Source organism: Pseudorca crassidens, chromosome 2 (assembly GCF_039906515.1).
Source record: "Pseudorca crassidens isolate mPseCra1 chromosome 2, mPseCra1.hap1, whole genome shotgun sequence".
NCBI lineage: Eukaryota > Metazoa > Chordata > Mammalia > Artiodactyla > Delphinidae > Pseudorca > Pseudorca crassidens.
In genome coordinates this window covers 28,980,841-29,003,182 of record NC_090297.1, presented here as the reverse complement: position 1 = coordinate 29,003,182, position 22,342 = coordinate 28,980,841, and the positions used below count along the sequence as shown (strand labels likewise).

Here is a 22,342-nt window from a genome sequence, read left to right as displayed (position 1 = left end):
TGAGAGCAACCTGGCAGTGTATGTCACACACCTTTAAAAATGTGTGCCCCATTTGACCCTGTAGTTCCATTTCTTGGAGTTTATCCTGAGGGAGAGAGGCAAGTGTGCCAAGATGTGTGTGCATAACTGCTAATAAAAAATATAAGAAGTGGGAAGAATCTCGATGTCCATGAATAGGGGTGTGGTCTGATAAATCATGCTATCTTCTTACCAAGGAGACTGTAGCTATTTCAAGTGACGCTACAAAAGAATATTGTCGTGCAAGGACATTAATAATGTTTTTTTGTTTTGTTTTTTTACGGCTTTATTGAGATATGTTTCACATACCATAAAATTCACCCTCATAATATATTTTAGGTGGGAGGAAAGGAGGCTTGGAAATGGTATCATAGCGTGGTCTGAATTTTTGTAACAACGAGAACTAAGCGCACACACACACACACACACACACACACAGGAAAGTCTGCTTGAATATTAAGATTATGGGTACCTTATTTGCTTACTTTTGCATGTCTGTATTTTCTAATGTTTTTGCAGGAAATGCCAATTACTTTTATAAAAAGAAAAAATTATAGAAGCTTAGGGTTCAGTGTTCGCAAGCCCCCTGTGCAAGGGTAAAGTCTACACTCCTGACGTGGCCATCAGGTCCCCTAGATCTGGCCTTTGCTTCCCTCTGTGGGTCACCTATCACCACTCCCTGTACACTCCAGCGACACAGACTACTTGGAGTTAGTTGCTTACGTGCCGTTTCTTACTATGTACGTTTGCTCACCCAGGCCCCTCTGCCTGGAATGACCTTGCCTGTTGCCTGGCCCACTCCAGTATCACCTCCTCAGGGAAGTTTTCCCTGAGCCCCTGCACCCACTGTGGGCCAGAGGCCTTGGGATTGGGCAGCTGGCCTTCCCCGGGCATCCCTATGACCCTCTGCCCTCCGTGTGTGGCGCTCCTCTGTGTACGTGTCTTTCCTCGCCCCACCTCCAGCACACTGCCTTCCCGAGGTGTGAACTGTAGAGAGATGAAAGGAGCAACTCCTTTTTGTTTTGTTTAAATCCAGGTCTAGAAGTTAACGTCTTCTAGAAGCTGGCTCCTGTGTCCCCTTTCCTTTTAGGGGAAAGGGGTATTTGGGGAGAAGGCCTTACTTTGGGAACAGTCGCTCCAGGGCCAGCTGTCTGTCTCAGGGGACCCCAGTTGGCACCTGCACAAAACTCTGTGTCCTTCTGTCTGCATTTGACTGGTCCCTTTGAGGTGGGCCAGCTGCCCACCTCTAGCCAGTGCATCCAGCTTGAGCCCCTAATTAATCCCCAGTAAAGGAGCCGTGGTCCTTTGTTATCGAGAACCTTCCACGCTCTTCTGGGAGGGGGAGGAGGTGGCAGCGGCAGCTGTGTGATGCGTCCTCAAGTCAGACTCGCAGGCTGGGTTAGCGTAAGGAAACTCGCTGACTTGCTCAGTGAGAAGGCTCTTTTCTGTCTCGTCTAGAGCTGAGAATGAAGCGGAGAGCATCAGACAGAGGAGCTGGGGAAACGTCGGCCAGGGCGAAGGCTCTAGGAAGTGGGATTTCTGGAAATAATGCAAAGAGAGCTGGACCATTCATCCTGGGTAAGCCTCTGACGGCCGGGTGAGTGGGGTGCCGGGGCAGCACAGTGTGACCTGCAGACACGCAGGGTGCAGCACCTCGAACACTCCAGCGTGGGAGCCTGACCAACCCTCGGCCACTTTAAATGGAGTCTGTTGATGAGAGGGGAAGGTCGCTCTGCACCAAGAGTTGTTTCTGTTGTAGCCGCACCAGCCTTAGATTAATGTCAGCTGAGAGATAGACTGCCTCTTCCCCCAGAGAATCCTATGTGTGGCCCCAGGACATCACCCACAGGAAGCAGACAAGCTGCCGTAGAACCCAGGGTACATCGTCCAGGGCACTTCTTGGACCATTCTTGGAGGGCACAGCTAAGTTCACAAAGTGCTTGGTACAGCTGCAAACTTCTTACAGATTTGGCCCCGAAATCCTGTAGAACTGGGTGTTCCCAGTGGTTTGGAGGAGCAGCGGGGCCTTTCTGCATGAAGTTCGAAGCCCAGCAAGTCTAGACTGCACGTGTAGGGTTGCAGGTGATTTGGGCTCTGAGGACCCCAGCTCTCCTAGCAGCCAGAGACTGGGTGTGACTTTTGCTTTGGGACAGCATCTTGGACTTACGAGTACAGGATAGCTCCAGTTCCAGTCACTCAGCAAACAGTTCATGGAGCCTGCTACCTGCTGGGCCTGTGCTATTTGTCAGGGACGCAGCAGTGATTAAGACAGACAAGTTCCTGGGGAGTTTCGTGGCGGTCCAGTGGTTGGGGCTCCACGCTTCCACTTCAGGGGGCGCGGGTTTGATCCCTGGTTGAGGAACTACTAAAACCCTGCATGCTGCAGGGTGCGGCCAAAAAAAAGAATTGGGCATTGGGCAGGACAGTTGGTTGGAGACACAGAGAAACACACTCTAAAGCTAAAAATAAAGACCATTAAGTTAAAAAAAAAAAAAAAAGACAAGTTCCTGCCCTCACAGAACTTAACATTCTAGTTAGAAAAAGAAACCGAGAGTAAACAACATATGAGATCATCCTGGGGGTGGGGGGGAGGGGTAAGGGCCTTGAAGGAAGTAAACAAGATGGTGTGAGAGGAAGAAGGGTCTAGAGAGAGTGTAGACAAGGAAGGTTCTGTATGAGGAAGTGACAGTTGCTCTGATAGCCAAGGATAAGAAGGAGCAGCCATGTGAAAAGCAGGGGAAAAGCATTCCAGACAGAAGGAACAGCAGGTGCAAAGGCCCAGAAGCAGGGAAGGGCTTAACATCTCAGGAATGAAGAGTCCAGCATAGCTGGAGTATGGTGAGGAGGGGTGAGGAAACGTGATCAGTTGAAAGCTGGACAGGAACCAAATCATGCAAGACCTTGGAGGCCAAAAAGAGGAATTTTGATTGCACATGAAAAGCAGTGGAGTGCTGTTAAGGGTTTTTAGCAGTGCATTGACACCGTGACATTACCTGATTTATGCTCTGAAAGCTCTGGGTGCTGTCACAGGACATCAAGCCGTGTACATCTCTAAGAGTACAGAAGTTCCCCAAAGCTGATACGTGGCTGTATCAGACCGCCAGGGGAACCTGTTAAAGAGACAGTTTCCTGGCTCCTCACCCTGGAGTTGCTGATTCAGAGGGCCCAGGTTGCAGCTGGGATCTCTGCTTTAACACATACTCCTCGGAGATTCCAGCATGCACCCCGTGTTGAGAGCCCCTCTTGAGAAATGTGCCTGTAAAAGCCAGGTGTACTCAGGCAGATGCACACACAGTGCTCCAGTTTTGGAGGGGAGACCCTGAGTTCGGTGCCCTCCAGGAGAGAAGATCCAGCCAAAAGCCCACGTGGTGGCACAGCGCCCCACGGTGCCATGGTAGACAAGGCTACTGAGAAGTAAGCCAGCGGCTGTCTGTGCCATAGGTCCCCGTCTGGGCAACTCACCAGTGCCAAGCATCGTGCAGTGTTTGGCGAGGAAAGATGGCACGGATGACTTCTATCAGCTGAAGGTAAGTGAGGCACCAGGCGTGAGGGGCTGGGGACACCCGGGACATTCTACCAGCCCGGCTTCTCCCTCCTCCCACCTTCTTCTGCACCACTTGTGAACAAGAGCAGTGCACTTCTTCCCGGGGAGCTCTGTCTGTGCTTATGTCATTTTGCTGTCACGTTGGGAAAGACCGTTTCACTTCGTCCACGCACGTGTGGGTGTGCGCATGCCAGGGTTGCGTGGGAGGATGTGAAACCCTGCTCCTCCTGTTCTAGTCAGTCTGCTTGGAAAAGTAAGGGTTGTGGGGTTTTGTTTTTGTGTGTGTGCCTTCCTAAAGATCCTTACACTTGAGGAGAGGGGCGACCAAGGAATAGAAAGCCAAGAGGAGAGGCAAGGCAAGATGCTGTTGCACACCGAGTACTCCCTGCTCTCCCTCCTCCACACGCAGGATGGGGTTGTTCACCACCACGGGCTCTTCCAGGTGAGTGGCACCTCTCCCGTCCCCACCCCGGCTGGCACTGCTGGGGCCACATCACAGGACCCCCCAGTCTTCCTGCATGCGGAGCAGCGGGACTTCCTGGCGGGTGGCCTGGAGGTCTGGCTGGGCCAGCGAGCTCCTGCTCTGATGGTGGCAGCCTAGCGGGAATGCACCCGGTTTGCAGCTTGCAGGCTTTCTCTGAAGAGCCGCTTTTCCAAGAAAAGAGGAAAGTATGAAGTTATTTAAAGACACGGGCTCTTTCTAGCTGTGTTGTCAGGAATCAGCCAGGCCAGGGTGGAAGGGAGGGCAATGAGGAAGGATGGGCGCCGGGGCACTGTGGATCTCCACAGTTGCCTTTGGTACCAGTCCTTCTGCCTGCCCAGGCATTTCAGCTTCTCTGGCAAGGGTCCCTGAACCCCATACTCAGATGTTCCAGGTCCGTTAGGAAAGGTGCTGATTGGCGACTGGTACTCTGAAAAGAGCCATGCCCGGGACAGAACTGAAATTGCGTCTCCAGAAATGAAGAACCAGGTTCAGAATGCTGGAGGGTGGGGGAGGGTTCCTGCTGAGGCCCCCGTGGAGCTTCTGCACCGCCCTCAGCCAGATGCGCTGGCCAGGTCCACTCATGCTTGGATGGACCTGGTACGCTAGAGGCAGCCTGGTGTCAGGGAGGGCACACAGATTTTGGAGCGGGCAGTCCTGGATTCAGGTGGTGTGACCTCGAACAAGTCAATTCCTAAGCCTCAGATTCCTCATGTGCAAAATGAGAGCAATGATAACCGTGCCTACCATGTATGGTGGTGGGAAGATGAATGAGAGGGTATAAAGCACCGAGCTGTCCCGGGACACACGTGCTCATCACCGTTGTTATATCAGGCAATAAGAACTCCTTGTCAGCTTGGTTTCTTGAGGGAAAATAAGGGGAAAATGCCTCCCAGCCCCACACACAGATCCCACCGAGGTCTTTATTCTTAGATGTGCAATGAGAGGCACCTCTGAAATTTAGAGTGTCCCTTAAACATGAAATCAAATCTGGGGTGATTATGATTTCTTAGTATTTCATCTCTGGTAGCATCCAGAGCTTGGCCCTGGTGTATATCATTTTGGATAAGAGAACCGGAGCGATTAGAGGTGTTTCTAGAGTCCTCTGTGTGCCAGACACTGTGCTGGGCCTCTGGGGAAGAGAGGATGAGAGGTCTGACCCTGCTCTTGAGGAGAAATGTGGCGTTCAGTCCCCAGGAGTCCCCCAGTCTGCTGGGGCTGGCACCAAGGGCCCCCTCAAGCTGGGAGGATCAAAGTCCTCATGTTGCACCTGTGTTTTCTCTTACTCGAAATACCTTTTCAGCAAGGAAAATGGGTCCGGAACTGCCAACCTTGGGGTTGGTAGTGGTGCCCGCTTACCGAGCCCTGGCTTACCGATACCGAGTCCAGGTGCTTACTAAGCATTGGCATGGTTGTCTTTTCTCTCAGCAACCGGTGAGGTAGGGGTTGCTGGCTCCCTTTCACACACAAGGAACCCGGGTTGGAGGGCTTAGGTGAGCCGCCCCAGGTCCCGCAGCTAGGACAAGGTGGAGCCAGGGCCTGAACTCAGCCGTCAGGGGCCAGAGCCGTGCTCTTAACCACCGTTACACAGCTGCCCAGAAGTCCTGCGTGCACGGGACGCAGCAGTTGTCTTGGACGCGCACAACACTTAGCTTCCCCCATCTTGGACACTGGAAGGAAGTTTACATCGGTCATTGCCAGAATCCCTGGGAGTGCCAGGAGGGGAGGAGGCCCCAGAGCCCTGAGCGTGCTGCCTGCACACTGAGCTCAGGGGGCCCTTTGCTTTCAGTGCCCAGCCCTGATCCACACGCTTTGCAGTAGGATCAGAGCATGAAGTCTGAACCTGAGCTGCTTCAACCTGAGCCACTGGCTGGGCCTGGCACGGGGGAAGCAGGGCAGTGCTGAGCGGCCCATGGGCCATGCTCCCCAGATCTCAGGCCTCCGCCGCTCTCACACATGCAGTCTTGTTCCAGGCTCCAGAAGAGAGCCCCAAGCCCCTGGCCCTGGCGGGCCCCCAGCCAAGCCCTGGTCTGCCCCCTTCCTCCCAGGACCGCACCTGTGAAATCGTTGAGGACGCAGAATCCAGCCGAATGGTTAAGAAAATGAAGAAGCGCATCTGCCTCGTCCTCGACTGCCTCTGCGCACACGACTTCAGCGACAAGACCGCTGACCTGATCAACCTGCAGCACTACGTCATCAAGGAGAAGAGGCTCAGCGAGCGGGAGACCGTGGTCATCTTCTACGACGTGGTGCGCGTGGTGGAGGCCCTGCACCAGGTGAGGCTCCGCCCCTGCGGCTCCCACCTTCTCTCCATGGAAAGCCGCCCTTCTTGCTGCTGCTCAGCGGGAGCAGCTCTGTCCCACCCTCACCCAGGTGTGCTTTGCAGCTGGGAACATCCAGAAGGAAAGTGGCCGGATGACACGCACACCTGAGGACACGGTGCTGCAGACCTCAGCCCACGGCCCTGGGGAGGTGCGGGCAGCCCAGCAGAGCCCCGCGCAGAAATGCCCCAGCAGTCGAGAGGCTAAGTGGGAGCTACCCACTGGGTGCAGCCACAGCCTGTCTCTGAGCTCTTCCTAGCGCTGGGGGTGTCGGGAACCCCGAGGCACAGGTTAGGAGAGCCTGGGCCTCCTCCAGACACACAGCGTCTGTGGGCCGAGCCTGCAGTACTTGGTCATCAGAACCATGAGAATTCACCTCTGACCCCAGATCTAGGCAGGTGCTTGGGATTTTTTGGTTGCTTTTTTGGTTCTTGGTTTTTTGGTGGGATGTTTGGTAGAGGCAGAGAGAGGAGTGGTTTTCTCCATTGGCTGCTGCCCTAAGGGGAGAAAGAGCTGGGGTAAACACCCTGTGTGGGGCAGAGACTGCCTGGGCTCGCACGTTACCCAGTTCATCCGCGTGGTTAACGAGGCCCTAAGTGGTCCGGATCTGTCTGTGGCTTGCAAGTCAAGGCCCAAGCCCTAGAGACATGTCTTCCCCAACACCTGGAGAGCCCACCTCTTACAGGCTGGGCCGACCCTGGCTCTCATCTTCACAGTGCAGACCATGTGCCTGTTGTTTTCCAGAAAAACATTGTGCACAGAGACCTGAAGCTTGGGAACATGGTGCTCAATAAGAGGTAAGCTTCGCTTTTCTTCTTTCATGATGTAACCTCGGGGTTGGGACAGGCTACGTGCTGCAGCTGCCCAGAGCCCTGCAGCGTCCCCATGGTGATTCTGACTCATGGGGCCAGGGGACGGGGTGCTTGCTTCTCTCTTAATATGGTGATTGCTAAGAAGGGGAGCCTTAAAGGCCACAGAAAGGGAGCTCTGGGAAGGACTTCAGCAGTCCCCCTGGTCCATTCATTTGTCATACCCAGTGGGTGCACAGTAAATGACTGTAAAAAATAGACCAATAGGGCTTCCCTGGTGGTGCAGTGGTTGAGAGTCCGCCTGCCGATGCAGGGGACACGGGTTCGTGCCCCGGTCCGGGAAGATCCCACATGCCGCGGGGCGGCTGGGCCCGTGAGCCATGGCCGCTGAGCCTGCGCGTCTGGAGCCTGTGCTCCGCAACGGGAGAGGCCACAACAGTGAGAGGCCCGCATACAGCAAAAAAAAAAAAAAAAAAAATAGACCAATAGGTGACAGAATGGCAGATGAGCAAAACAGGCTTTGTTGTGGGTCAGGTTCCCAGGAAATGGACTCTGAGATGTGCGTGCAGGAAGTTTACTGAGGCGCGCCCTCAGGGAGAAGGGGGCAGGATTGGGCTGAGGGAGAAGCTAAACTCTGGGCAGTCACGACGGGGCCTCAGCCTGGAAAGCCAGGTGGCCCTTCAGATGCCCCAAATCAAGTCCGTGTGGCCCTGTATCCCGACTGTGACCAGCCACTGAATGCAGGCTGCTCCCGGGGGCATAGCTTTGGGCAAGGCAGCTTCCTTTGGCTGAGAGGACTTCCTGGAAAAGGACACAGCTGTGAGTGGTCAGAAGCCAACATTCCCAGCAGCAGGGAGAGAGCACCTCGATATTGGAGGGGATCTGGGCGGCTCACCCCAGCATCCTCGGTGAGCCAGTGGCAGAGGGAGATCACATGAGGCTCCTGCCTCAGGCTGTCACCCCACTCAGGCAGAGGGTCTGGGCCCCTTCTGAGTGATCTGGGGCAGTGGTAGAGGGACACCAACCATGCAGGGTCCCAGGACCGATGGGAGGAGAGCCCACCCTGTGTGTCACCAAGATCCTAGCAATGCAGGGCCGGGGAGGGCACACCTCCCACCCGCTGTCCCTGGGCCTCTTACCCTCACCTCTCTCACCTCCCGGTGTGAAAGTGGGTCGGAGGGCTTGCAAATGGCAGTCAGCACACGCCTCGTGGCAGGAGTGGTGTGGTGGGGATTTGTTCCATAACGCGGTTGCCGCCCTGGAGGGGCCTGGGCCCACCATCCCTGAGAAGGAGCTCTGGGGAGGGGCATGGGGCACCCGACCCTGCAGTGCCAGCCCAAGATGCCACTGGGAAGATGCTGCAGACAGTCTCCCAGAGCTTGCCACCTGGGGGCGACTGGAGGGCAGCTATCACTGTATGAGGGCCAATGTGCAGAGGACGGAGGGGGCAGAGACTCTGGCCATCTCAGTCAGTTCGTGAAGGGTGAGTAAAGATTTGCCTGCTTGGGGCTTCCCTGGTGGCGCAGTGGTTGGGAGTTCACCTACCGATGCGGGGGGCGTGGGTTCGTGCCCCGGTCCAGGAGGATCCCACGTGCCGCGGAGCCGCTGGGCCCGTGAGCCGTGGCCGCTGGGCCTGCGCGTCCGGAGCCTGTGCTCTGCGGCGGGAGGGGCTGCAGTGGTGAGAGGCCCACGTACCGCAAAAAAAAAGAAAAAAAAAAAAAAAGATTTGCCTGCTTGAGAAAAGTGAAGTGGTTAAAACCTGGTCCTGTCGTGCTGCATGGGGAGGAGGGAAAGAAACAGGAGTTCCAGGGCTGCTTGAACCCTTGACCAGCCGAGAGAGAGTTAAGAAAGCCAGGGAAGAGTGGGCCCTGGGGGTCAGACCTGGCTCACAGCACAGCACTGCCTCTTAATTACCCTTGAGACCGTGAGCACTCGTTCCTTTGATTATTCACCTGTTGATTAAGCCATTCATGTGTTGAGAAGCTGCCGTGGTACCAAGCACTCCTCTGAGCTTCCGTGTCCTCATCTGTGAAAGCAGAGATGATTATGCCTTCCTGCAGAGACTGCCCCTCATAAGCGCACCCTGTGCTAGCCAGCCGGGCCTGCAGGGCCTGTATGCTCGCTCCCTCGGGAGATGAGGCCTGCTGTGTGGTGAGTGGCCGACGAGGATGCCAGTGGCCAGGTCCCGAGGCACCCCGGCCCCAGCTCTGAACTGCACAAGGAGAGGAGGTGTCGGAAAGTGCAGACCATCCTGGCCCTGAGAGCGTATTGTCTTCATGTCGGGAGACTCAGGTCCTGGCCTTCCGTGGGATGTTGGGCCAGTCACCATCCCACTCTGGGCTGCAGGCTCACGGTTCACAAAGTCCGTCTGGCTGCAGAGCCCATGGTCTCCCGGGCTTCCATGCAGCCGTTCACTGGCCCTGAGCGAGCATCCCGAGGGTGCTTGTGGGCATGCACCATCAGGGGCTCCTGCGCTGCTACCCAGGCCAGCACCCCAGGCCTCCTTGTCTCTGTGGCGGCTTAGCTTCTGGCTCCCACTTCCCCAGGCCCCCCTAGATTCTGGGAATGTAGTCCGAGGATGACACGTCTCTTGAGTAACGCCAGTGTAGCTATAGCAGCTCTTCCGTGAGTGTCCGTGCGTGTGTGTGTCTGTGTCTGTGTGCATGCGTGTGCACGCATGGGTGTGTTTCCCTGGGATCGCAGAGCACCCACACCTCATTCAGACCCTGGGTCTTGGCTGCACATCCTTTAACCATATCATCCCCTGTCTGTCTCGGGCAGACAGAGGTTCTGGCCGCCTCTCACTTGAGTCACAGGTGCTAGGAAGGCGCCGGGTGTGCTGCAGGGACCCACGCTGGCCACCCAGTGCCTGCTCCCATGTGTCCACGTACGCACCCCTCCCCTCTTGGGGCCTCGCTTTCATCCTTGCGAAGTCAAGGGTGGACCTGGAGGAACTCCAGCCCCTTCCTGCCCATCAGGCCAGGCCCTGAGTCCAGCTGGAGAGGCAGCAGATGAGCTGGAGGCTCCCAGCAGGACAGAGCGCTCCCAGGGAGGGAAACAGGGAGAAGGGTTTGCAAGGCAGCTGCTACAGCAAGTCCCCCTGCTGTGGATAAAGAGCAAGGGTTGCCATCTGAAATCCCCTTTTGAGGTTGGCTGTGGGTTCTTTCTCCGTCCTCCTTTCTTTCCGCCTGGGCACGTTGCATGCCCAGTTCCTAGAAAAGCAGACACACTGTGGTAGCCCAGAGGGCCATAGCTGAAGAGTGACTCACTGAGCGGGCCCTCCAGACGCGGAGCTCTCTCCTTGCACCCCTGCTGCCCTTGCCCCTCCTGCCAGGACCAGCTTGGGGGGTCTGGACTCCCGGGGATCTGTGCACCGCGCCGACTGGGGCAATGGTGGTGGGCAGGGAGCATCGCCAGGCTTCGGGAGGGCTGGCAGCTGACCGTGCGGTTTCCTGTGGGAGAGGCTCCAACCCGGTCCTGCCGCCCACCCTGCAGAGTCTCGGCCGAGCTTTTCTCGAGCCCCACGGGCAGAGGGCTGGCAGGTCCTGCTGGCAGAGTGGAGTGGAAGGCCAGCGCGCGGGCACGTGTGCTCCAGGGCCTGTCGTCACAGGGTGGCTCCTCTCACCCGCGACCTCAGCACGCTGTCTTCCCTGGGGTGTCCACTGGTAACCCCCACCAGCTGTGCCCACCGTCTGAGGAGGAGATATAATCCGAGCTGGCCCGTAGTAATCAGTCACTGCTTGCCAAGCCCTGGATTCAGTGCTTTCCCTGGGATTATCTTCTTATCTTGTTAAATCCTAACACAGCCCTGGGAGTTAGGTGCTAATGTTTTCCGTTTTACAGATGAGGAAATTGAGGTTTAACAGAGATTAAATAACATGACCAAGATCACACACACAGCCAGGAAGTGACAGAGCCAGGACTAGAACCCGGGGATCTGACTCCCAAGCCCACCAGACTCTCCCCTGAGCGGTCCTCCTCCCAGCGTCTCAGGCCTCCAGCTGCCGTGGCCAGCTCTGACCAGGCGAGAAAATGCAGTGCGTCTGCTCTGTGGGGCCCTCGTGGACAGGAGGCCTGAGCAGGCCGTATTCAGCGACATGGGCGGTTCTGAGTGGGAGCAGCCCACTTCTTGACGTGATCCTTGCCCGAGACCCTTCGCCTGCCCTCTCAGACTCTAACTGCCCTGGGGGCCACCAGGCAGGTTTCCGTGGCATCTGCCAGGGCAGGCCTGTACGGAAGGCAAGGGCCAGCGTTTCCATTTGGAACGCCGGGGACAGACTGGCCTTTGTTTTGCACCAAGCCCTTGCCCGCAGAATTCCCCAAGAAAGCTGAAGGGCTCTCGGCGCCTCGTGAGCGCAGCCGCACACACCTGTGCCTCTGAGCCAACCTCTTCTCCCCCTGGAGGCCCTTCTACGGAGAGGCCGTCCGAGGCCCCTCGTGGCGCTTCCCTTCCTGCCGTCCTCCCAGGCTTCTCCGCCCAGCCAGCCGGCTGACACGGCAGAGGGGCCCTTCCTCCCTGTGCCCCCCAGCACAGGCCGAGGAGGCTCTGCACCCTCACCCCACGTCCCCAGGGGTGGCATACGGCGTCCTCTCTGGGCCGGTTTTTGTTCTCATTGTGAGCCTCCTAGAAAGGACTGGAGCCCAAAGCTGCTCTCACCACGGCTTTCTCAGATGGGGGGTCTGTGGTTTTCTAGCCAGTGCAGAGTCTGCTGTACAAGACAAGGGGGGAGTCAGCTTGGGTGGAACGGAAGGGAAAGCCAGGTGCTGGGCATTGTCCCGGGACCCAGTGGGCACCCCACTGGTGTCACTCAGAGTGCGGAGTCCAAGGTCAGACAGACCTGGGTGGGATCCTGCTCCACTCCTCACTAGCTGTGTGACCCTGGGCAAGTCTGTCCACTTCTCTGTGTCCTAATTGCATCATCTGTGAAGTGGGCCATGAGAAAGTCTCCCTTGTAGGCCGTTGTGAGGGGTGAATGAAAACAGTCCCCGTCGGGCACTGAAGCCAGGGTCTGCACTTACTAAGCATTAGGTTTTTCGGGTTTTTTTTTTTTTTTTGCGGTACGCGGGCCTCTCACTACCGTGGCCTCTCTCGTTGCGGAGCACAGGCTCCGGATGCGCAGGCCCAGCCACTCCGTGGCATGTGGGATCTTCCCGGACCGTGGCACGAACCCGTGTCCCCTGCATCGGCAGGCGGACTCTCAACCACTGCGCCACCAGGGAAGCCCCTCGGGGTGTTTTTAAACTTTCTTTCCTTTTCCTTCTTTTTTTTTAATTTATTTTTATTTTATTTATTTTTTTGGCTTCATTGGGTCTTCGTTGCTGCACGTAGGCTTTCTCTAGTTGCGGCGAGTGGGGACTACTCTTCACTGTGGTGCACGGGCTTCTCACTGCAGTGGCTTCTCTTGGTGCGGAGCATGGGCTCTAAGCACGCGGGCTTCAGTAGTGGTGGCTCGCGGGCTCTAGAGCGCAGGCTCAGTAGTTGGGCGCAGGCTCCATAGTTGTGGTTCGCGGGCTCTAGAGTTCAGGCTCAGTAGTTGTGGTGCACGGGCTTAGTTGCCGCACGGCATGTGGGATCTTCCCAGACCAGGGCTCGAACCCGTGTCCCCTGCATTGGCAGGTGGATTCTTAACCACTGCGCCACCAGGGAAGACCCAGCATTAGTTTTTAGTACTGTTGGTGCTGCTGCGATAGTAATAAAAGTGATGACCAAAGGCATCAGCACTGGGGGACTGAAGGGAGGCACTCAAGGAAGGCCTCCAAGACTCTGCTGGGCTTCCTCTTCCTCCTGTGTAAATGAGGGAACCAGACTTGGTCTCCAGGTCCTTCCAGTCTACTGGTAGATACTGTGTGTGTGGAGATTGAGGAAATCTCTGCAGTTCTTCCAAGCCCTAAGCTGTGGCCCCAAGACTCAGCCAGGGCGCAGGGTCAGGGGAGCACCCTGGGGCCCCCTGGTCAGAGTGACTCAGATCCCTGCGGGGACAGCTCAGCAGGTGGCAACTAAGGGTGACTGGCCTGTGTCAGCACCCCCAGTGGCACTCCCCACGCGGCTGTGGGGAGGCCGGGAGGGCCAATGGAGAAGAAAAGGACGTGGGTGTGATTCCTCTGCTCCTTGGAAGAGAGGTGGGGACAGCTGGGGCGCCCGTGGGTACAGACGCCGAGGTTTGTTCACTCTCTGCCCCCCGCCCCCAGAACTCATCGGATAACCATTACCAACTTCTGCCTCGGGAAGCATCTCGTGAGCGAGGGGGACCTGCTGAAGGACCAGAGGGGGAGCCCCGCCTACATCAGTCCAGACGTGCTCAGCGGTATGTGCAGGCCGCCAGGCAGCAGGCCCTGGGGCCTCACACAGCCGGGCTCTGCAGCCGTTCATTCCGTCAACAAACTATCGATGGGTGTGCCCCGGGCTAGGTGCTGGGGCTTCAGTGGTGGCCCAAACCAGTACTGTCCCTCCAGGTACAAAATGTGGGGTCCCGTGGAGGAAGAAGATGGTAATCATTACACTCGTTACTCTCTGAGATTAGTGCTTGGAAGGAAAGAAACGTGATTTTTGTGAGCATGAAGAATGGGCGCTTGAAGCCCCTCCCCAGGGAAGCGGCGTCCGAGCTGAGGTGGTGAGAATAGATAGGAGCCCACGAGGGGTGTGACTGGGCGACGGTGGCGCCACACAGCTGAGGAACCACAGAAGGGCCCTGAGGCTGCCGCTCAGAGAGTTCAGGGGAGGCCAGAGAGGTGGGTGGGAGTCCAGCCGCGCAAGGCCTAATGGAGGCCCTGTTGAGAAACGCCATCCTTTAATTCAAGCGCGAGAGGACGCCGCTGAAAAGGTCTTCACTGGGGCTACCGTGATGAGACTTGCATTTCAAAGATATCACTCCCTTCGTTTGTTCATTCCTTCATTCATTCTGCTGGTATTTACCGAGGGCCTGCCACGTACGGGGCTCTGTTCTAGACACTTCGGATACAGCAGTGAACAGTCAGACAAACATCCTGCCTCCATGGATGGTGAGCTGACTTTCTAGTGGGGCTGAGACAGGTAATACACAAATAAGTCAATTATGCAGCTCTCACCTTCTGATGAGCTGTTAGTGCTGGGTGCTGTACTGAGCATGTGACAGGCATCATCTGTATAAAACCACAGAGCTGCCCTGTGAGGGAAAATTTTTACAGATGGGAAAATTGAGGCTCGGAGAGATCAGACCCCTTGTTCAACGTCACAGCTGATAGTAAACAGAAAAGCAGGAGGCTCGATCCCAGGGCTGCCTCCGGCCCGAGCCCACGCTTCTGTCTCACCATAGGCTTTCTTTCCTTTCTTGCTTGTCCTTTGCCACACTGGGGTCCGTCTCTCTGTCCTGATCCCTCCAGGGACCAAGGGCTCCCATCCGCTCCCATCCCTGCGATGCGAAGGTTTCAGGGTTGTCTACAGGGCCCATTACCCCAGCACTCACACATGTGCCTCCCTGCTCACAGGGGCAGAAGCAGCCTCTTCCCGAGTTGTCACGTGTCTTCCTGTGGAGCAGGCTGCTCTAACTTGCCACGAGCATTTGCGATCTCCTTGGAGGCCTTCTCCCAGCTGAGGGTTCTGCTGGAGCATCAGGCCTCTCCCAGGGCTACCTCTGCAGAGGGCAGTGGTGCCACTCTCCAGGCCTGGGGATTTGGGGTGGAGTCCCTGTGGCCTCCGCTAGAAGGATCTGGGTGCCAGGGGTGCATCCCAACTCCCTGAGCACCCCTCCCCCACCAGCCCAGCCCAGCCTGGATACCCTCCCTGAGAGTCCCGAAAGCATCCCTGTAGTTGACAGAGCCAGAGCTGTGTCAGAGGTGCGGTCTGTGACTGTATGCAGGCCTGGGGGTGGATGGGCTGCCTCTGGTCAGGCCTTCTCAGCAGTACCAGGCTGGGGTGGCCTCCACGTGCAGTCACTCCCACCTGCTGTGACCTGCTGCGGCCTCTCTCTCTGGCTCGTCCAGACTCATGCCAGTCTTGAAGGATGAAACAGAGGAACCCTCTGCATCAGAAAGAGACCTGGACTGGGAGACCAGAGACCCGGGCTCTGGGACTGGCCTTGTTAATACCCAGCTGTGTGACTTTGGCCCTCACCCCCCCTCTCTGAGCCTCAGTCTCCTTGTGGGTTAAAAGCTGAAAACAGTCCTGCCTCCCTGCATTGCTAAGAGGATGACGTGGGGTGGCTCAAGCGGGTTTGGATCCCAGGTCTGCCTTTCATTGACTGTGTGCCAAGCACAGGCCTCAGCAGCGGGCATGGAGCTGTGAAACGGCAGCCATGGCCTTGCCCTCACAGTTCATAGTCTGTTAATACCTGTGTGACCTCGGGAGAGGCACTGACCTCTCTGGGCCTCTATTTTCTCATCTATAAAATCGGGATGATAATAGCCCCTACTTCACTAGGTCCCTGTGGGATTAAATAAGGCCATAACCCAGTGTCTGGCTCAATAAACCGTAGCTGGCATTGTCATTACCAAAAGGAAAGCTTGAAGTTCACTGTCCCCTCAAAAGTCAAAGCTCAGGGAAAGCTCCTGGGAGAGTTAGAGCTCCTGGGAGAGCTCGTCTGCCGCAGAGGCCGGACCAGCGCCCGAGAGCTGGCAGTCAGTAGAGCAGGGCTGTGAGGAGGAGGCGTGAAATGTGCCCAGGAGGGTGGGCTGCACAAGGCCAGGTGTGACCCCTTCCCCTCAGGGGTCACGCCAAGGCGGGGCATCCCCCTGTGGAGCCGGGTCTCCAGAGCACGAGCGGGAACCAGCCTGAGGAGCGGAGGAGGAACGAGCATGGCGGAAGCTCAAGGACTGGGCCCGTGCGGCTTTGCTCTGGGAGGAAGCATGGGGCGGGGGTTGACTGGAAGTGAGGGTGCCAAGGCGGAGGGGTCCTGTGGGTGGGACTTCAGGCGCGAAGCCAGTAAGCCAAGGGAGTGCCAGGGCCGTTCTCCACCAGCCCTGGGCTGAGTGTGCGTGTGTCCGTGTGCCCTGCAGGCCGGCCGTACCGGGGCAAGCCGAGCGACATGTGGGCCCTGGGCGTGGTGCTCTTCACCATGCTCTACGGCCAGTTCCCCTTCTACGACAGCATCCCGCAGGAGCTCTTCCGCAAGATCAAGGCCGCCGAGTACACCATCCCCGAGTGAGTCCTCCCTCCCTGGAGTCCAGCCCTTCAGGCTTGAGGGCTGGAAACAACACAGTGAGGCTTAGAGTCCTGGGTCCAAGACCCAGCACCAGCCCACCCCGCCTGAGCCTCTCCCTCTTTCTCTCCTGCATCAGGGACGGACGGGTTTCTGAGAACACCGTGTGTCTCATCCGGAAACTGCTGGTCCTCGACCCCCAGCAGCGCCTGGCTGCTGCTGATGTCCTGGAGGCCCTCAGTGCCATCATTGCGTCGTGGTGAGTGGGCAGGGGCAAGGCCGGGTGCTGCCCCCCTGTAGGCACTGTCCTGCCGCCCCAGAGAAGTAGCCTGAGGTTGGGCCCGTTTCTCCTCCAGTCAGAGTCAGATCTCCAGATTCTCCTGATAGGCAGGGTTGGGAGGGTGCAGGCAGAACTCAGCGTTGAGCATCTCCTGCGTGCCAGTCCATGCCAAATATGGGATGGGTGTTATCTCACTGAGTTCTCACCACAGCCTGCGAGGTGGAAATTGTCCCCCATTTATTGGGTGAGGGAATTCCCAGGCAGTCCAGTGGTTAGGACTCTGCGCTTTCACTGCCAAGGGCCTGGGTTCAATCCCTCGTCAGGGAACTAATATCCCACAAGCCTCATGGCCAGTGTGTGTGTGTGTGTGTGTGTGTGTGTGTGTGTGTGTGTGTGTGTGTGTGTGTGTGTGTGTGTGTGTGTGTGTGTGTGTGTGTGTGTGTGTGTGTGTGTGTGTGTGTGTGTGTGTGTGTGTGTGTGTGTGTGTGTGTGTGTGTGTGTGTGTGTGTCTATATACCTGGAGCCAGCCTGACTTACCTGCCTCCCCTGCAGGCAGTCCCTGTCCTCTCTGAGCGGGCCTTTGCAGGTGGTTCCTGACATCGATGACCAAATGAGCAACGCAGACAGCTCCCAGGAGGTGAGTTGGGGAGGGCAGGGCTGCAGGGCCCCCTCGGCCCCTTTCCCAGCCAGGGCCTCCTTGGCCTCTCCCCAGCCCTTGGAGCTGGGAAAGACAGGCCTAAGTCCTCAGCCTGAGCTGCCTGGGGCCTGCCTTGGGTCTGGCTCAGCTGGCAGTTCCGTGGCCTGAGAGAAGGGCTGTGAGGCGGTCGAGGAGGAGGCCCCACGGTGGGGAGGCCTCACGGCAGCTCAGCCTGGCCCTCCCTCGGCTTCCTCTTCCTGCCCAGGCCCTGGGTCTGCCATATGCCGGCCCTTTAAACGGTCACACTGGTCTGCCCATCTGACTCACAGCGTTCTCTCTTGCCCTTCCTGCTTTTAGTTTTTCAGATGATTCATTTTCTCCCAGTTTTCTCTCCTCCCCTGTTGCCTGCACTGGAGAAAGTGCTGGGCCCGGGGTCAGGGCGGAGACCAGGGTGCAAGGCAGCAGCTAGCGGGTGATCTTAGGGTGCGTCCTGGAGGGCAGGGCTTGGCCGAGCCTGGGGAGGGCAACTGTAAGGACCCTCCCTCTCTGGGCCACCCTGGAGTCCCACAGCAAGCACTGGGCAGGGAGGACCGGACGGAGCCAGCCTGGGACTACAGCAGAGCCTCTTGGCCCTCGAAGAGAGAGTTCCAGGCCCTGCCCCCCAGCTCCCACCCCCTCCCACGGCTCTTCAGCAGCTAAAAATAATCATCACTAGCATGTAGTGAGTGCCCCCCCAGTACGCCTCATTCAATCCACACTACAGGCCTATGTGTCCTGTGTTCTTATCTCATTTCACTAAAGAGGAAACGGGTTCAGAGAGGTAATTGTCCCCAAGTCGCACAGCTTGGAAGCAGTGGCTGAGCCTTGAACCCAAGTCTGATTCCACAGCCCTGCTCTCCCCCCTGATGATGAGCACAGGCACCGCCCACTTCAGTCTGTGACTGTGCCTGGGCTGTCCCAGGGAGCTCAGCCTGGGACAAGACGGAGAAACAGGGCTGCCCAGGTGCTAGCACCCCAGTCCCAGGCCGCTCTCTTAACACTATACCTGCCCCGGTCCCTCGAGAGCCTCTGTGAGGGGAGACTACTGCCCCATTTCACGGAGGTGGGTGGGACACTAAGCCTTCTGAGGGACCTCTTCCAAGGTCAGTGAGTTACGGGAGATCACAGGTCTGAGTGACGCCCAGGGTGGCCAGCAAGGCGAGGTCCAGGTTGGCTGGAGGGCTTCCGGGACCCACACTCTGGGCCACTAGATCCGGCCCAAGGGTGTGGTGCCTAGGGAGGGAGGCCCTCGAGGCGGCCAGCTGACACTGCCCCGCTCTTCCCTCTTGCACTTCCTCCTCTCTCGCTCGCTCGCTCTCTCTGCCGGGCTCTGTGGGTCTCTCTCTGCCGCGCAGGCGAAGGTGACAGAGGAGTGCTCCCAGTACGAGTTTGAGAACTACATGCGGCAGCAGCTGCTGCTGGCCGAGGAGAAGAGCTCCGTGCACGAGGCCCGCAGCTGGGGGCCCAGGCGGCAGCTGGGCAGCGTGCCGCCCGTGCGACGGCTGGGCCACGACGCGCAGCCCGTGAACCCCTTGGACGCAGCCATCCTGGCGCAGCGCTACCTGCGGAAATAGCAGCCTCGGGCAGGGGCACCGGCACCACCCACCACCTCTTCCCGGCCCCCAGCCGACAGCCTGGCTGCCCGGCTGGGCCCCGTAGTGCTGAACTCTCTCCTGGACCGCACCGGGGACGGGGCAGGGACAGCCCAGGTCACACATGGGGTCAGCAGAGGTACCACGAAGCTACCTTTTGGAATGATTGCTTGATTGGTTGGTTTTTTAATCTGAGAAGCCTAGATAACTAATCTGCTTTTAATCATGACGTTTTAATCTACCTCTGTCTCTTTAACCATGCTGTCTCCGGACTGAGTGAGAGGGAGGAGGAGGGAGCCCGCCCGCCCGGGGCCCGACCGACCCACTGACCCCCGGGGGCAGCTGCCCCCCACAGTCCACATAAGCTGAAAGTGCAGCTCGCTGCTGGCTCCCAACATGAATGCCCGCTCCCCACCGCCCTCCCAGGCCCCTCGCAGTCTGTTTTCCTCCCTCCCCTTCTGACCCCAGGCCCCTCGGTCCAAGTTTTGGAAAACTGTCACCTCATCTTAAGCGGAATTCAAATGTATTTATTTTTGTACTGAAACCAACTTCTCTCCCATCTCTAGGTGGCTCGGCCCATGCCACTCCCTGCCCCCAGCCTGGCTGGACAGCAGGGAGTCCACAGCCCCCGATGGGCCCCCTCCTCGCCCCCAGGCTCAGAAGCCCCTTCTGGCCGGTCCCCTTCCACCTCCAGCCCACCAGTCCCTCCTTGTTTCTTGTGATGCGGAGGCCTTTCTACACTTGGTTCTTTCTCTCCCATCTCAGCTTCTCTGAGGTGCTGTGCACCCGCATCAGCCCTGGTTTCCTCTTCCACCCCTCACCGTGGTACTGAGGTGATGCCGACATGGATGGGAAGGGTGGCTGGTGAGGGGTGCTCTGGTCCAGCTGTGAACAGGCGGCCCTGTTTGCACGCCATCTCGCTCCCCTCACTCCTCTGTGTTCAGAGAACCGTGGGGGCATCTCCTCTCCCGCCCCTGCCTCGTAATAGAGGTGGTGTCTCTCCCAGCAGACCACCAGGGGCGCCAGGGTCCTTCCTGGGGGCTGCAGGGCTCGTGGGGAGAATCGTAGGGACTGGGGGGCCCAGCCTGGCTTGAGAACAGCCCTGCTGCCCTTTTTGAGCTGAGATTTTGAAGTGGATGCCCGTCTTGCCAGAAACGCTGTTCTCACCAGAATGCCCTCCTTCCTGCTCTCCCACACTGGACTTGGCCCTGCCCAGTGCCAAGCAAAGACCTTCCCCTGGCCTGCCCTCCCCAGACCCCTCAGAGCAGCTGAGCGTTCCCCTTCAGGCAGCCCTGGGCCCTCGGGCCCTTCCTGCCTGCCTTCTCCCCAGTGGGGAGGTGACAGAGGCCTGTGTGACCTTGTTTCCCAGGGTGTGAGCTGCCCCCTCCCCAAAAGCTGACTCACTGTGAGTGGCTTGGGCAAGGTCCCAAACCTCCTTGTGCCTCAGTTTCCCCATCTGGAAAAAATGGGGCCACCTCTTGCCAGCAGTAGCAGGGCCGCCCACGCCCCTTCCTCCCCATGCCCCCATCCCAGCACGTGGGCGCCTCGCGCCTCTGCCTCAGTGGGTCCGTGGGAGCCCGCCTGAGCCCAGCACTTACTCCCCTGAGCACCGGCTCAGCCTGCCTCAGCCGTCCAGCTGCTGAGAGCCAGGGTCTCGTGTTGGGGTGGGGAGGGGCGGGGGCGGGGGCGGGGGGCGGGATGCCCTCTTTTCTATATTTATTTCAAAAAGAAGTCTCCTGAAGGAGTAGAAATGCAGTCCGGCCCAGGGCTCCCAGCCCCTGTGACTGTCCTCCCGTGAGGGCCTCACCCGAGCCCCTTGTCCGGCAGCCTGCCCAGACCCTCCGGGCCTGCTTGCCTGGTGGTCTTTCTCCTTTTCAAAGCAATATCCTCCAGGTCTGCAAAGCCTGTCAGACAGACTGGTCCCTTTCAAGGTCAGCCCACGTGTCTGGTTAATTTCTGGCAAAGCAAATGAGAGGAGTTTGGGTCTGCCCTCACTGGGGGTCACACGCTGAGAGAAGTCCTATTGTAAAAAAGCAAAACGGGAAAAGTCACAAAAAAGTTTGTATAAAGTCATATTTTTGTACTACATGGGGACTCTTCCTGCATGTCAGCAATAAAACTTCCTGATCTGGAGCCAGCGTGGCCTGTGTCGTCTCTTACCCTCCTCGCCGCGTCTCCATCTCTCCCACCCAGCCAGGCCACGCAGGATTCCTGTAGCTCTTGGCTCTGCCACCAGCTGCCCTGGACGGGCGCTCCCTCACCCTGGCAGCCGTCACTGGCTTGAATGGGGGAGGGGGCCGGAACCTCCCAGCAGTCTCCCGGCCCCATTGGTCCAGCCTCCCGCCAAGTGCCCAAGGGGGACTCCCCGCTTGCTTGGCTCAGCCCAGACCTGCAGACTTGTGCAGGAAGGAGGCGTCCCAGAGCAGCTGCCACTATCAGGGTATGGATCCTCTCTCCCCTCCAAACAGCCATCTGGGATGGGGGAACCCTAGCCAGACAGACTGCCCGTGTGCCCACGTGCCCATCCAGGGCAGCTGGGGTAAGAAGCGCCAGCCCAGGCCCTTTCCTGCACCGCCCTCCTCTCCAGAGGAAACCAAGGGGGCTTCCTTCCTTCCTTTCTTCTTTCCTTCCTTCCTTCGCCTAAATTTAGACTTTGCAGATAGAGCACTGGAGCAGTGAAGCTAGAGGTGGGCTGGCCCTGTCCGCAGCACACCACGGCACACAGGCAGACCCACTTTTGTGCTGGAACCCACACAGGCCCAGGTCACGAAAGGAGCAGAGATCCGTGCCAGAGAACCCCCTTCCCTGGCAGGTGTCCACACAGCACGAGGGGGTGGCGCCTCCCCAAGGTGTGGGAAGGCCCTGATTCTTTGCAAATTCTTCAGGGCGGGCCCCGGGGCCACCATCCCTCCCTGTTCCCACAGCTACCCCAGCAGCCAGGTGGCCCCTATCTTCCTGGCCACTCCCGAGCCTGTACAAATGTTGCCTGTTACCTTATCTGTGGCACTGCCCCACTCCCAGCCCACCCGGGCCACACTCTGCTCCACCAGCCATGCCCCCTGGGCCTCATCTCCATCTCGGCCTCTCTCTTGTGCCCCCGACCCAATCAGCCTCTGTTCTGCACACAGGTATCACCTGGGCACCTACGTGTCGGGCTTAACTTCAGCAACACCCAAGACAGCAAGTCGCATGCGGCCAGGGACTTCGTTTTGCTCATTGTGTCCTCAGCACCTAGAACTGGCTGGATGCGCAGCTGTCGCGCCAGAACTGTTGCTTCATTGATCTAAACTTCTCAGATTGCCCTTTACCAGCTTTTCTCATGAGCCCTGGAAGCAAAGCAAGGGGAAAGTACCAGAAAGGCGGTGTGAGCAACAGCCTCCTTTGGTCCTGAGGAGTCAAACAAGAACCGAGATGTTTCCACCCGTGTTAGCCACCGCCTTGTCCCCAGTGTCCTCAGGCAGAACAGCTTCAGAGAGAAGCCAGCCTGGAGCTGTGGCGCTGTCTCACG

The 22,342-nt window shown here is 58.0% G+C and overlaps 1 protein-coding gene across 11 annotated transcripts in view; it reads left to right on the top strand.

Moving 5' to 3' along the window:
* Positions 1 to 20,967, top strand: part of STK40 (serine/threonine kinase 40) — a 38,057-nt gene extending 17,090 nt beyond the window's left edge. For 9 of the 11 annotated variants that reach the window (XM_067725517.1, XM_067725512.1, XM_067725515.1 and 6 more), the window contains 10 exons: positions 1,477 to 1,596; positions 3,460 to 3,545; positions 3,861 to 4,004; positions 6,092 to 6,319; positions 7,109 to 7,161; positions 13,363 to 13,478; positions 16,144 to 16,288; positions 16,426 to 16,545; positions 17,119 to 17,203; positions 18,598 to 20,967. In XM_067725517.1, the coding sequence (XP_067581618.1) occupies positions 1,485 to 1,596; positions 3,460 to 3,545; positions 3,861 to 4,004; positions 6,092 to 6,319; positions 7,109 to 7,161; positions 13,363 to 13,478; positions 16,144 to 16,288; positions 16,426 to 16,545; positions 17,119 to 17,203; positions 18,598 to 18,816 (1,308 nt within the window). In that variant the 5' untranslated portion in view covers positions 1,477 to 1,484 and the 3' untranslated portion in view covers positions 18,817 to 20,967. The remainder of the gene's footprint in view (positions 1 to 1,476; positions 1,597 to 3,459; positions 3,546 to 3,860; positions 4,005 to 6,091; positions 6,320 to 7,108; positions 7,162 to 13,362; positions 13,479 to 16,143; positions 16,289 to 16,425; positions 16,546 to 17,118; positions 17,204 to 18,597) is intronic. The other 2 variants (XR_010940724.1, XM_067725518.1) reach the window with 2 other exon arrangements.
* The last annotated feature ends 1,375 nt before the right edge of the window (positions 20,968 to 22,342 follow it).